The 11,525-nt window shown below is 38.4% G+C and overlaps 1 protein-coding gene across 1 annotated transcript; it reads right to left on the bottom strand.

Annotated features, from left to right (window-relative positions):
* Positions 1 to 542: 542 nt before the first annotated feature.
* Positions 543 to 10,743, bottom strand: BET1 (Bet1 golgi vesicular membrane trafficking protein). The gene is made up of 4 exons (XM_054564081.1): positions 10,607 to 10,743; positions 6,263 to 6,387; positions 3,362 to 3,418; positions 543 to 1,701 (listed from the first exon to the last, which is right to left on the bottom strand). Exons 1-4 carry the CDS (start codon positions 10,623 to 10,625, stop codon positions 1,546 to 1,548), a joined length of 357 nt encoding a protein of 118 aa, XP_054420056.1. The 5' UTR covers positions 10,626 to 10,743; the 3' UTR covers positions 543 to 1,545.
* Positions 10,744 to 11,525: the final 782 nt, after the last annotated feature.

The following is an 11,525-nucleotide window of genomic DNA, read 5'->3' as shown; positions in this document are numbered from 1 at the left end:
ACAGGGAGAACTAACATTTATTGAGCGACTATCATGTGTAAGGCACTTTCCAATGTATTATGTATCTCTTACAACAATCCTATGAAATAGGTGATTTAATTAAAAAAATGTAAGTGAAGCAATGGAGATTTGAGAGGTCATCTCACCTCAGGCCGGCCACGCTAAGTCACTCAACCCCTCCTCAGTTTAAGCATTTTCAGTTGTCAAGCAGAGGCCCACATGACAACAAACCCAGCCAGAAAACATAGGATCTGAACTGATAGGTAATTAGGGCTGAGCATAAAGTATTGCAAACAGAAAAATCAATGATAATAGATTTATAACTAAAAAAATTTAAAAATTAAATCTTTTTGAAACTGCAGTTATGATTTATCTCAGTTATTTGAACCAAGTTTAGAAATATTACAGATATACTAACTTTTCCTGATTTTGCTTGGAGTTTTAAGGACCATTTCTCAGTTTCTGTGCAAAAATATAAGAGATTTGAATAAAGAAGCAACAAAGCTGATTAATTTGTTTCATTAAAAATTTATTTTTGGCGCTCATAAATGGGTAAATTCCAAAATAGTAGCAATACAGAGTATTTAAGAACATTTTACTATTGCTTTCTACTGAACTCCATCTTTGTCTTGCTTTCTATGAACAAATACACTGGATTAAAGCAACAATATTCTTAACCCCAAGTTCAATGCTGAGTACTTTCAATTATCTATTTTAAGCACATAATAAAGCAGAGGCAATTCATTTTCTTGAACATGTTATGTCCATTCAGAGCTTAGCAATTACTTTAGCTTCACATTATTCTGTCACAAATGATTATCAAAAGGCTTAAGTAGCTAAAATCATAAAACTCTTTTAAGCCAAGTCAACGGTATGTATAAAGTTAATATAAAATAACAATTACACCATTACACATTTGTTTTGCACCGTACTAGAAATATGCCAAAATAACAAGCTTTATTAAAGAATGAGGTCCTTGGGCCAAAGGGGAAGGAGTGACACCATCAAAAATTATGAGAAAAAATTGTAGGTAAAAAGAAACCCAATTACAATTTAACCAAATAAAAAAGGAAAGGGGAGTATATCATCAGGGTTGATGTCAGTTCACGAAAACACGTTTATCGCTCCGTCACAAATCCGTTCACCACCTCAGGGGCTCGGCATCAGGCTCTCCAGGCATTTTATTACTCTCCCGCTAAGTTTCTTTACATGAAAAATAAACCTGCACGAATGGTAGCAACAGAATATTATACTGCTATTTAATCTGACAGTAAACAATAGAAAAACGATCGTTAGGGCCAGACTGACTTTCGGCCATCTCAATACCCCTTAAAATGGGGCAAAAATGACTCATTAACAAACAGTATTCAGAGAGCACTGTATCATCTTATTGATTTATAAAATGAGTAAAATTCAGTCATCTGCAATGGAAAAAGCCATAGTATTTGAAAATTAGGAATGTTTTGATGATTTTTTTTTTTTTTACCACAGTAGCACTCCAAGCCACTTAAGTTGGAACAAATTCCAAGCTCACATTTACTTGCATCACCTCTGTTTAATAATCCAATAAATGACAAAAAAGACAAACAATGAAAACAGCATCATATAGCACATTAGCTTTGTTTGGCTCCCTCTGGATAAAATCTTCAGCTTTTCCATAGTTTTACCTAGAAACCCAGTTGTAGAATCAAATTGTGAATCCTATGAAAAGAAAAACAAATTATAATGTTTAGATTCTAATACTCTATGTATGCACATTTAAGTAATTGGATATATTGTTATTAGAATACATTTTTAATGACATTTTTATGTTTAATCAATTCAGGAGCCTTTTTATAACTTGGATAATCAGCCTGATTACTCCATGCAAAACTGACTAATTCTCTCAATGAATAAAAAGCTCTTTCATTATCCAATAAACATTTCTTTCAGTCCCAGAATAATTTAAAAGTCCCAAACTATTTAGGTCTTATTCCAATTATGTGGATTAAAAAACATTAGCAATAAAGGTAAGCAGTTTGCCTACTATAATACAGGTGTTTTCCCACTTTTTGTTGGGGGAGAGGGTGAGCACACCATTTTATTGAGGGCCTTCAGGGGAGGGTCGAAGGGCTGGGAGGACAATGAGATCTGACATCTTCCACCTGGCCAGGATCCCTCCAGCTCAGAGCTGCCCGGAAAGCGGTTCTTAACCACTTTTTTGTCGGGCATGCTCTCCAAGGCCGAATGGTTGTACTTCAGGTACAGCAATTCATCCAAATTTTAATATGGTTGTTTAGCAGTTAAATGTACCTTTACTTTTAAGATCCTTAAATTTAAACAGCTGGCTTTGAAGTAGAGTCTATTAAAAGTTAAGAGACCATCATGTAGAAGGGATAAAACTTGGTAAATACTACAAATATGGACGGGGAAAGCTACCATATTAAAACACGGCTGTTTAAACCCTTATGATGAGGACTAGGTATGGATTAGCTATATTGCACTTTCATAGGAAACTCAATATCCTGAGATGAGAAGGCCCATACGTCTTAGTATAGCTCAGGTTCTATGGAGATCAAGCACTTCATGCATCTATAGCTCTTCAGCACGGTTATGTATCAGAATCATTTGGGATGCTTTTTCAAAAATATGTATACCTAGGTCTCACCCCCTGAAATTCTGAATCAGTATAGAGTGCAAATCAGGCATCGATATTTTCAGCCAGTCCCCCATGTGATTTTAGCATACAACCTGCATGGGAACATCGCTGTCAATGCCACATTCATTTTTGGATCATACAATTTTAAAAGCATGTGGAAAAACTGCAGAAAGTCTGGAAAAGTTTGATATCCAAAGTAAAGATTAAAGAATGGAGAGAGGCTTGAAGAAGAAAAGGTATATGTTGCTGAGATTGTTTAAACTAGAGATAAAAGGCTCTGGGATGTTACTGTGTTCAAATCTCATTGGTTTGTTCAGAAGTAATCCTTAGGGTATCAAGCAAAAGAAACAGGCTTATATTAAGTGCAAGACCTTTGGCTGATACTGTTTTTTGATTACTTGGTAGTCTATAGCCATTCAGATTTCTAAGAACACGCAAAATAGTCATTTGTCTTGAGTCTTCAAGTGTTTAGAAACACAGGATTAAAGCTACATTGGCTTCCACTTCTTCCTCCGATTTATTTGTGTTAAGCAAGATGAAATTTGTAAAATATGGCAAAAATAAACTTTGTAGTTATTCCAAACCAATTAAATATTTATGGATTGAAATCCAGGCCTTATGATCTCTAGATCTATTTCAAAATGGATAAATGTTAAAACAATATTACTCCTAACAGACTGAAAGTATTAGGTAAAATTTCTTAAGAGTTAAAATCCCACTTACCATTTCAGCTAATAATTTATTTTGAGTTTTAACTTCATGGCCTATTTCAATGGAAAGCTATAAAGAAGAAAGCATATATATATGTATATATAAAACTACTCATATAAAGGACTTAAGTGTTATAAAGCAAGTATAATGCCATTTTAAACATATACATTTTCTCAAATAAAACTGTATTCTAGAAGTAGAAAATATACTCTTCTGATACTTTTTTACTAAAATTAATGGAAAATAAATTTAGAAGTTCTACTCCTTCCCCATCAAGAATACTGCTTCCCAACTTTTCATTTGGATTTCATCTTAATATTCGACTCCGCCTTTTCATTTTGGTACATACTTCTCTCTGATTCTCCTATCTTCGCATGCTTTTATCTTTTTAAAAAAAATTTTTTATTTATTTTTAGAGAGAGGGGGTGGGAAGGAGAAAAAGAGGGAAACATCAATCAGGTGACTCTTTTTACGCACCCTGACCAGGGACCAAACCTGCAACCCAGGCATGTGCTCCGATGAGGAACTGAACAGCAACCTTTCACTTTGCAGGAAAATGCCCAACCAACTGAGCCACTCCGGTTGGGGTATATCTTTCTTTGTATTATTCATACAACAGCATTTATCTGTATATTTCCTTCTTTATGTTTTTAAAGATGTATACAAGTGCCTGTGTTATCAATTCAAATTCAGATTAAAGTACTTAGGTCGACCTCGTGGCTCAATGATAGCATGTCTGACTCCAAATTCAGATATAAGTATTTAATATTTTCCTACTGAAATGTGATATTACTTTGACTACATGGCTAGATTATTTCTTTAGATTCCAAAGGTATTTTTCTTTAAAATATAATTGAAAAAAATTTACAAGTTAGTGTTATTCACATTCTAAAGTTATATATAAATGAGGTAAAGCCTAAAAAAATCTACAATTATGGCTGCTATTCAAACCAAAACCTATTAAGTACCTTATACGACAAATTCATCAAAGCCTTTACTTCCAGGATACTTGAATAAATACAATCACAACTACTAAAAACCTTGGCAAACCATTTCAACACTGTTCTCAGCTTATTTTGTGTGAAAAGTATATGGGGTATTACTGACACAAAACCATACTAGAATTCTACAGATCAGAATATGGATAATAGAGCAATTATAAAGTCTGATTGCCCAAATCACCTGACTACTTTCTACGTTCATGCCGCAGAAAGAAATTTCCAAGAAAAAAAGCTTTTTTCTAACAAGGAGCTTAAATTACCAACATTGGAGGTTTTTAAAAAAAATCATTTCATTCTTAATTCCCACTAAATGTTATATTTTCTAAATTATTAACATTATACAATACTGCTTACTTCATAGATCAACTTCTTTTGATTTAGTACGACTTTGAAAACAATACTCATTTCCAAATGTAAGTCTCCAGGCCGAATACAATTCTGTTTTCCAAGACTAGTGAAATATCAATTAGGTTTTGGCAATATGAATTCTACTAAATGCTCTGTAAGTGTATAGCATTTTTATTGTAATGCAGAATCAATCATACACACTGTTAAAACCATTTTTTATTCCTTTATTTAATACATTTAATTCAATACAACTGATAAAGAATTATACTGAGAACTGTGCAGATTATAGAAATAAGTACAACAGAAAACCCTACATTCTGGTAAATTTCTTTTACATACAAATAATTCCAATGTAGATCACTGTACAATAAGTGCTATAGAAATGGTACAAAAGGTCTTATATGCGTAAGAAAAAAGTTGCTTTCAATGTGGTCATCAGGTAAAGCTTGGAGCATGGAAGGGGTGCAATGAAGTGGGGCCTTTCCGACGGGCAAGACTTCTGCCAATGTGAGGAGGGGGAGGACGCCGAAGGCAAAGGGCTGGCATGCTCAAAGACAGGGGACTGGGAAAGTCGCAGCGTGCACAGGACAGAGCACTCTAATTTGTCTGGCAGAAAGCACACATACATTCTGAAAATGCAGGAGATAAGGTCTCAAAAGCTGTGGACAATCTTTAAGGGACCTACCTGATCAACCCACAGAGTAGGAACTTTATTTCTTACATCATGGGAGGACAGTGAAGTCTTCTGAGAGTGCAGGATGCAATTTAAAAAATTCTCTTGCCCTGGCCAGTGGCTCAGTTGGTTAGAGCATTAGCCAGCATACCAAAAGGTTACAGGTTTGATTCCCAGTCAGGGCACATATCTAGGTTGTGGGTTTGATCCCCAGCTGGGGCGCACAAGGGAGGCAACTGATTGGTTCCTCTCTCACATTGATGTTTCTCTCTCTCTCAAATCAATAAGCATATGCTTGGGTGAGGATTAAAAAAAAGAAACTCTAAAAAGATGACTGTGGTGACGGTATGTAGCTCCGACCACAACATGTAAAAAATTAGGGTCACACAGGTTAAGAGGCTTCCCAGATAGAAAACCAGGGGATGATAGTACTAGTGTTATAAATAGAAAAGCAGAAAATAGAAACAGTAGAAAGAAAGAAGCCTAAGACTTGGTGATTGATGGGAGGTAAAAGAAACACGAAAGACTTGTAGAGATTTGTAGCTTCAGAGGCCAGGAGATGAAAGGGTCGGGAGAAGGGCCCCGGCAGTGGAGGCCGGGCTGCTCAGAGACATTATTGCAGACCACATGCCGTACTGTAGGTTTAACTCCCCTCCCAAAAAAGCTGAAGTTTATAAAAGATAAACAAATGTACCATATGTTTTGATTGGCCACATTTTCAAAACTTCTATTCAAATCATGTCTAAATTTCGAGTGTACCTAACTGAACTACACTATTTGGGTAAATGAATTCCTTAGTATGGTATCAATCAAAATATGAGTTTTTAAGTATACAATATATACGCATATACATATACAAATTTAAAAGTACTTAATATGTCATATACTTACAGACTTTATAGCAGTTACTTTGTGTCTCAGACTTTCCGTGAGTCTGTCGTTTTCTTCTTCACAGGCACTATATCCGCTATTAGCATAGCCATAGTTCCCATAGTTGGCAGGAGGTACTCCTTCACCTGCAAGGATCAGCCGCAAGTATAGATGTAGCAAAAAAAAAAGCCACTTTTGAAACCTTGATAGGAAAGAACAGAAAAAGACCCCTGGAGGGCGATGCAGACTACATATGTCTATAATACTCATATTTCAGGGGAATTTTAAAAATTAATAAGCTAAACAGAGAGCAGAACAATTCCTTCAATGCCCTCTCTTAAGTAAAGACTATCCAGTTCATTTCAGTACACATTTACTGATTGCGCATCGATTGCCAACAACATACTAAAATAAGCTCTCATGCACAAGGATGTTCAGGACATATTTGCTTCTCTGTAGAACTACACGTTTGGAAAAAGATCTAAAAGTAGTGACACTGATGCCCCACTGAAAAAGTGTGTCTATGAAGAGGAAGGGAGAAAGAGGGAGCTCATGGCAGAGGGAGGGTCCTTTATGGGCTTCTCTTCTCTTACAGAGAAGAGGGCTGGGACAATTTATGAAGAATATAGCTGCGAGTTCAGAGGGGATCATTCATTCTTCAACAAATATTTAAGAAACCATGTGTTGCATCCGTGGTTCTTTCTAGGTGCTCCTTTTTGGAGCTCATCTTCTACGGGTCAGCATTGAGAACACAGGACTGCAGTCCCTGCCACTGCCTAATACAGTACTTGACATTCATCAGGCAATCAGACAGGTGGAGCCTTGGACAGGGAATACTTAGATAAATGTGTTGGGGGAATGAGAGAGGAAAGTAGAGTTTAGGATGTTATTTAATCACATTAAAAAAAACAACTGATACCACCAATTGTTTCAGTAAATGAAAAGGCTGTCTCTGAAGACTGGTGAAAACAATAAAAAGAATGGAGGAAATTGACTGCACGGGTTCCTAGGGGGATAAAACCAGCCTGGCTGAATATACAGCCGTGGTGTCAACGCTCTCAGGTGTATGAAAGAGCTCATCAGCCTGAGTCAGCCCATGAGAAGCAGGATGGTTGGATCGCTCAGTAGTTGGAAGTTTACAGCGTTGGGCTGCAGACGGACAGAACCCCAAGGGGCTGAGATTGCTGACCGGAAGAGCAGCTAAAGACATGGATTATAGGGACTAGGCTGGACAGGGATTGAAGTAGTTTCACTGGAGGGCCGAGACTACGGGGAAAGGCAGGATATAGAACCAGAGGTCTGCTAAACTCAAAGGGTAGATGGGGTGGCAGTGCCAGCAGAGGAGGAAAGGACAGGAAGTAGCAGTCAGCACTGGTGGTTGAAGGCAGGTTGAGGTGTGAACAGAAGGCTCTTTCAAGGCACAGCCAGAGCTCATTTCCTCTAAAAAGCAAAACTCCCTCTTTTGGATCCTTACAGCTCTGACTGTATATAACTCTAATATCACACTCTGGGCTGCACTCTAAGGATAGAAACTAAATGTTTCACTCATGGTTATATATCCCCCACATGCATGTGAGTATGTACACATACAACAAGGCACACTCAGTAAATACTTGTAAGTGAATTAATGAATAGAACCTGAATTCACTGTTATTCAGCTTTGAATGTGCCTGCCTTTGTCAAGAATGGAATTATAAGCTTCTTTGAAGGCAGAGACAGTATTTCATAATTCTATGTCCCCTGTACCTAATGAGTACTTTATATGCAACAGAGATAAACACAATCTCTACCCCCCCAAAAAATCCCACACACAAAATGTTAAACAAGTATGTTCCAGAGAAAGTTGCATTCCCCACCATTTCCCTCCACTGCTGAAACACTGTCCAGAAAGCTCTCCAAATGTGTCATTATGAAAATGAAGAAGTCATGACTAAGAATGGTACTGCCCCCCATTCAATCAAAAGAATCATTTAAAAGTGTATTCTCACTCCATTAATTAATGATACTCTGTACAAACTCTAATAAGGACCAAAGTCCTTAAAGAAAAGATTTATGTCTTATCACTAAGGTTCTGAATGTACATTTGCCTGATAATTACTGATTGGTTTAATTTAATCACTTGACAATTTCACCAAGGAATTTATTTCTAAAATAGCTATTTGTTTTATTTTCTTTGTTTCGCTCTTTTGCCTACCTTGATTTTAAAGTTCTATATTGTTCCATTTATTAAAAGTAGAATTCTCATTTACCACCCAGCAATCTTTCAAAACACATTTCTTCTGTGAAAGAGTTTTAAACTTCCCTGACACTATCACCCACCCCCAATAAAAAAAGAAAACAATCAAATAGAATTTTAGAAGTTGCTATTCCAAACTTTGCTACTCTTTTTTGGTATGAATCACTGCTACGAAAGTTGTAGGAAACCTATTGAGTGCCAAAGTTACCATCCTCAGCCTCTGTCCATTTAGACACATGTGACTTCTTTTGGACAGTTTCTATCAACAGATTAGCCAAATCATTTAGAGATTCATGTGAAGTGTGACAGCTTCTCCACATGAATAGCTATCAGATTCACTACTTATCCCAAGTTTACAATTCCAGGTCAGTTTAAAAAAAAGAAAAAGAAAAAACCCAAGCAGCCCGCCTTCCATCACACCAGTGTAAATGATAGCAACAGACACCTAGACCATCACCTTTCCTCTCAACTGCAGCGTAGTGTAAAAAAAAAAAAGCCTCTATTCTAAAGATTCTAATTTAGTCAGAGCTTGGTGGATGGGGTAGCAGTGCCTAAAAGCTCTCAAGGTAATTCTTATGTACGATCAGGACTGAGAATCACCACTTGTGAAGTCCTTTTCCTGCCATTTATCATGACACACTGTTGAACAAGATATTCAAAGGGTCCAAAGGGCCTATTGATAAAATCCAAACTCCTTAGCTTGGCACTCAACACGTCCACAACCTGGCAGTTCTGGTTCCGTGGCTCCTACCTCAATCAAACTGGCTTCATTATAATACCTTCAACACATCATTCATAATTCTAGTCCTACAACTTTTTTGGGGGTGGGGACAGTGGTTCACCCTTCCCCCCTCTATCTTCAAATTCTAGTTTAAGGTTCTATGTCTCCACAAAGTACACAGCACTCCATCTCTGAAATCCCTAAACATTCACTACCTGTAGAACTTACCTGGCATTGGCTGTATGACTACCACCTTGTACTGTAATTTATATTTTGAGTGTATTCCTACTCCCCAACTAGATTGGAAGCTTTGGAGATCACAAACAGGGCCACAAACGACTGTATACCTAGAGCTTACTCAGGTACACAATAAATGTTTTTTGTCATTAGTAATAATAAAAAGGGAAAACATTTAGGCATATGAAACTAAACTTGCTCAAAATCAGTTATTTTTTTTCCTCTACAATTTACCTGGTCAACTTTCCTACTACAATCCAGGTAGTCATAAAAACTGTGTGTTTCAAAAGCTGTTTCTCATACTACAATTCATTAACCAATGTACAAGTCTAGAGTTACTGGCAACTTTGACTGACTTTAACTATATCTGACACTTTTGAAGAAGTTTTTTCCGCCTTTTCTTCCCCCCCTTTTTTTTTAAGTGTCTCTTAATAGAGAACTTCAGAAACAGAAAATGCTGTTTTAATAGCTATGCATTATAATTGCCCGGCAAAAGTCCTTGTGCCTAACTTACTCCTGCTGGTTGGTGAACATGTTTCTTAAGCCAAAAGGTCGAGAACAAATGATAAGTCGCCAAGCATTACCACATTCTACTACTTTAGCAATGGAACAAGGCTCAGATAAGAAATGCTATGGATAAACCAGCCTCTGACCCTGATGTTACATATCACGGACTTTAACAGTAGTGACACGTAAATTTACCTTTGTAACTGTTACCAGACGACGACTACTACTGCTACTACTACTACTACTTCTACTACTATTATGTGTGCTTCGCATACAAAACTCCAAATTTCGCTTCTGAAGAAACTAACAGCCAGGGCAGGGAGAAACCGAAGCCGAGCCTCGGGGAATAAGCAGCTTCCATAATTATGCCCAGTCAGACTTGACTGCTGAGCTGGCACCTGCACATACTCCACTCCCAAGTCCTCCACTACTCTCTCTAAACTTACCATCCAAACTGGGGACTTAACCAAACTTATGGAAACCCCTACGACCTGGGACAAATGAAGTGTTTCCACTTGGCACCGCCTCCAAAGACCCCCTCAATACATTCTGCTTTCTAGCTCAGGTTCCAGTGACATTGACCGGTCCGCCTTCCTCCCACGTCCCGGCGTCCAGCACCGCCAGTTTCAGGACCCCCGAATTCGAACCTCAGCCCTCTCCTTACCCAGGCCTGCACGCCTCATCCTGCCAGAAGTGGGAGGTGAAAGGCGGGCGGAGGGGTAGGTAAAAAGGGGCCACGCGTCACGCGGACCAAGACTTCAGGACCAGGGCCCGGCGAAACAACTTCCCCTAAAGCGCCACGACATCAGTGGAGTCTAAACATCGCGCGGGCTGATGGCGTCACCCAGGCGCTCATTGGTGCCCCGCGAGGAGGTTTGAATGGCATTCTGGGAAATGTAGTTCACACCAGATGCCGCGAGTAGGGCACGGGCGAGGTGTGAATGTGGCTCTGGGCTTCCGGAAGCGGGGAGAACGCTCCTGGCGCTCAGACTTGGGGTGTCGGGTCTCCAACTCGATCTTGGGTGCTGGGCTCACGCTCTCGCTAGTTTCAGCGTGTCAACCCCCCTAGTTTAACCTAACAGGTTGACTTTTCTTGATTCTACCTCTCACTTCCTTTCGCCTCCAAAGTCAGTTCAAGGAAAGTCGAAGAAAACTTGATCCATGTTTCTGATCACTCACGTAAAAAGTCTGAGACCACAGAAGGGACGGAAGAACCCTGAGCGATTTTTGCCAGGCCACTCAGTAAAGTTCCCAGTTACTGGGTTGCTTGTGTTTCTAGAAAGGACCATGGTGTTAGTTGTTAAGAGGCTGTGAGGACCCCTAAACTCCTTTGACCTTTTAAAGTTATTTAGAGGATACTGACATACTCCTTATATGTGAGCCAACTTATTAAGGTTTTAAAAGCCTGTTGGCCGGTCGGATGGTAATGAAATCAAGTATGGTCCTAGAATTTCATTGTATTTCACAGGAGTATCACGAGGAGTAATGAAATAACTTTTTGTTGTTTGATTTGTTTTTGAACTCAGATATATAGTAAATGCTCAAAACACACGCAGTGTTTTTAGGCTTTGTTGCTGCTGTAT

The sequence above is a fragment of the Pteronotus mesoamericanus genome, unplaced genomic scaffold, assembly GCF_021234165.1.
Source record: "Pteronotus mesoamericanus isolate MK-2021 breed Mesoamerican mustached bat unplaced genomic scaffold, CSHL_Meso_final scaffold_85, whole genome shotgun sequence".
NCBI classification, from domain to species: Eukaryota; Metazoa; Chordata; class Mammalia; order Chiroptera; family Mormoopidae; genus Pteronotus; species Pteronotus mesoamericanus.
This window is presented reverse-complemented; position numbering and strand designations above follow the sequence as displayed.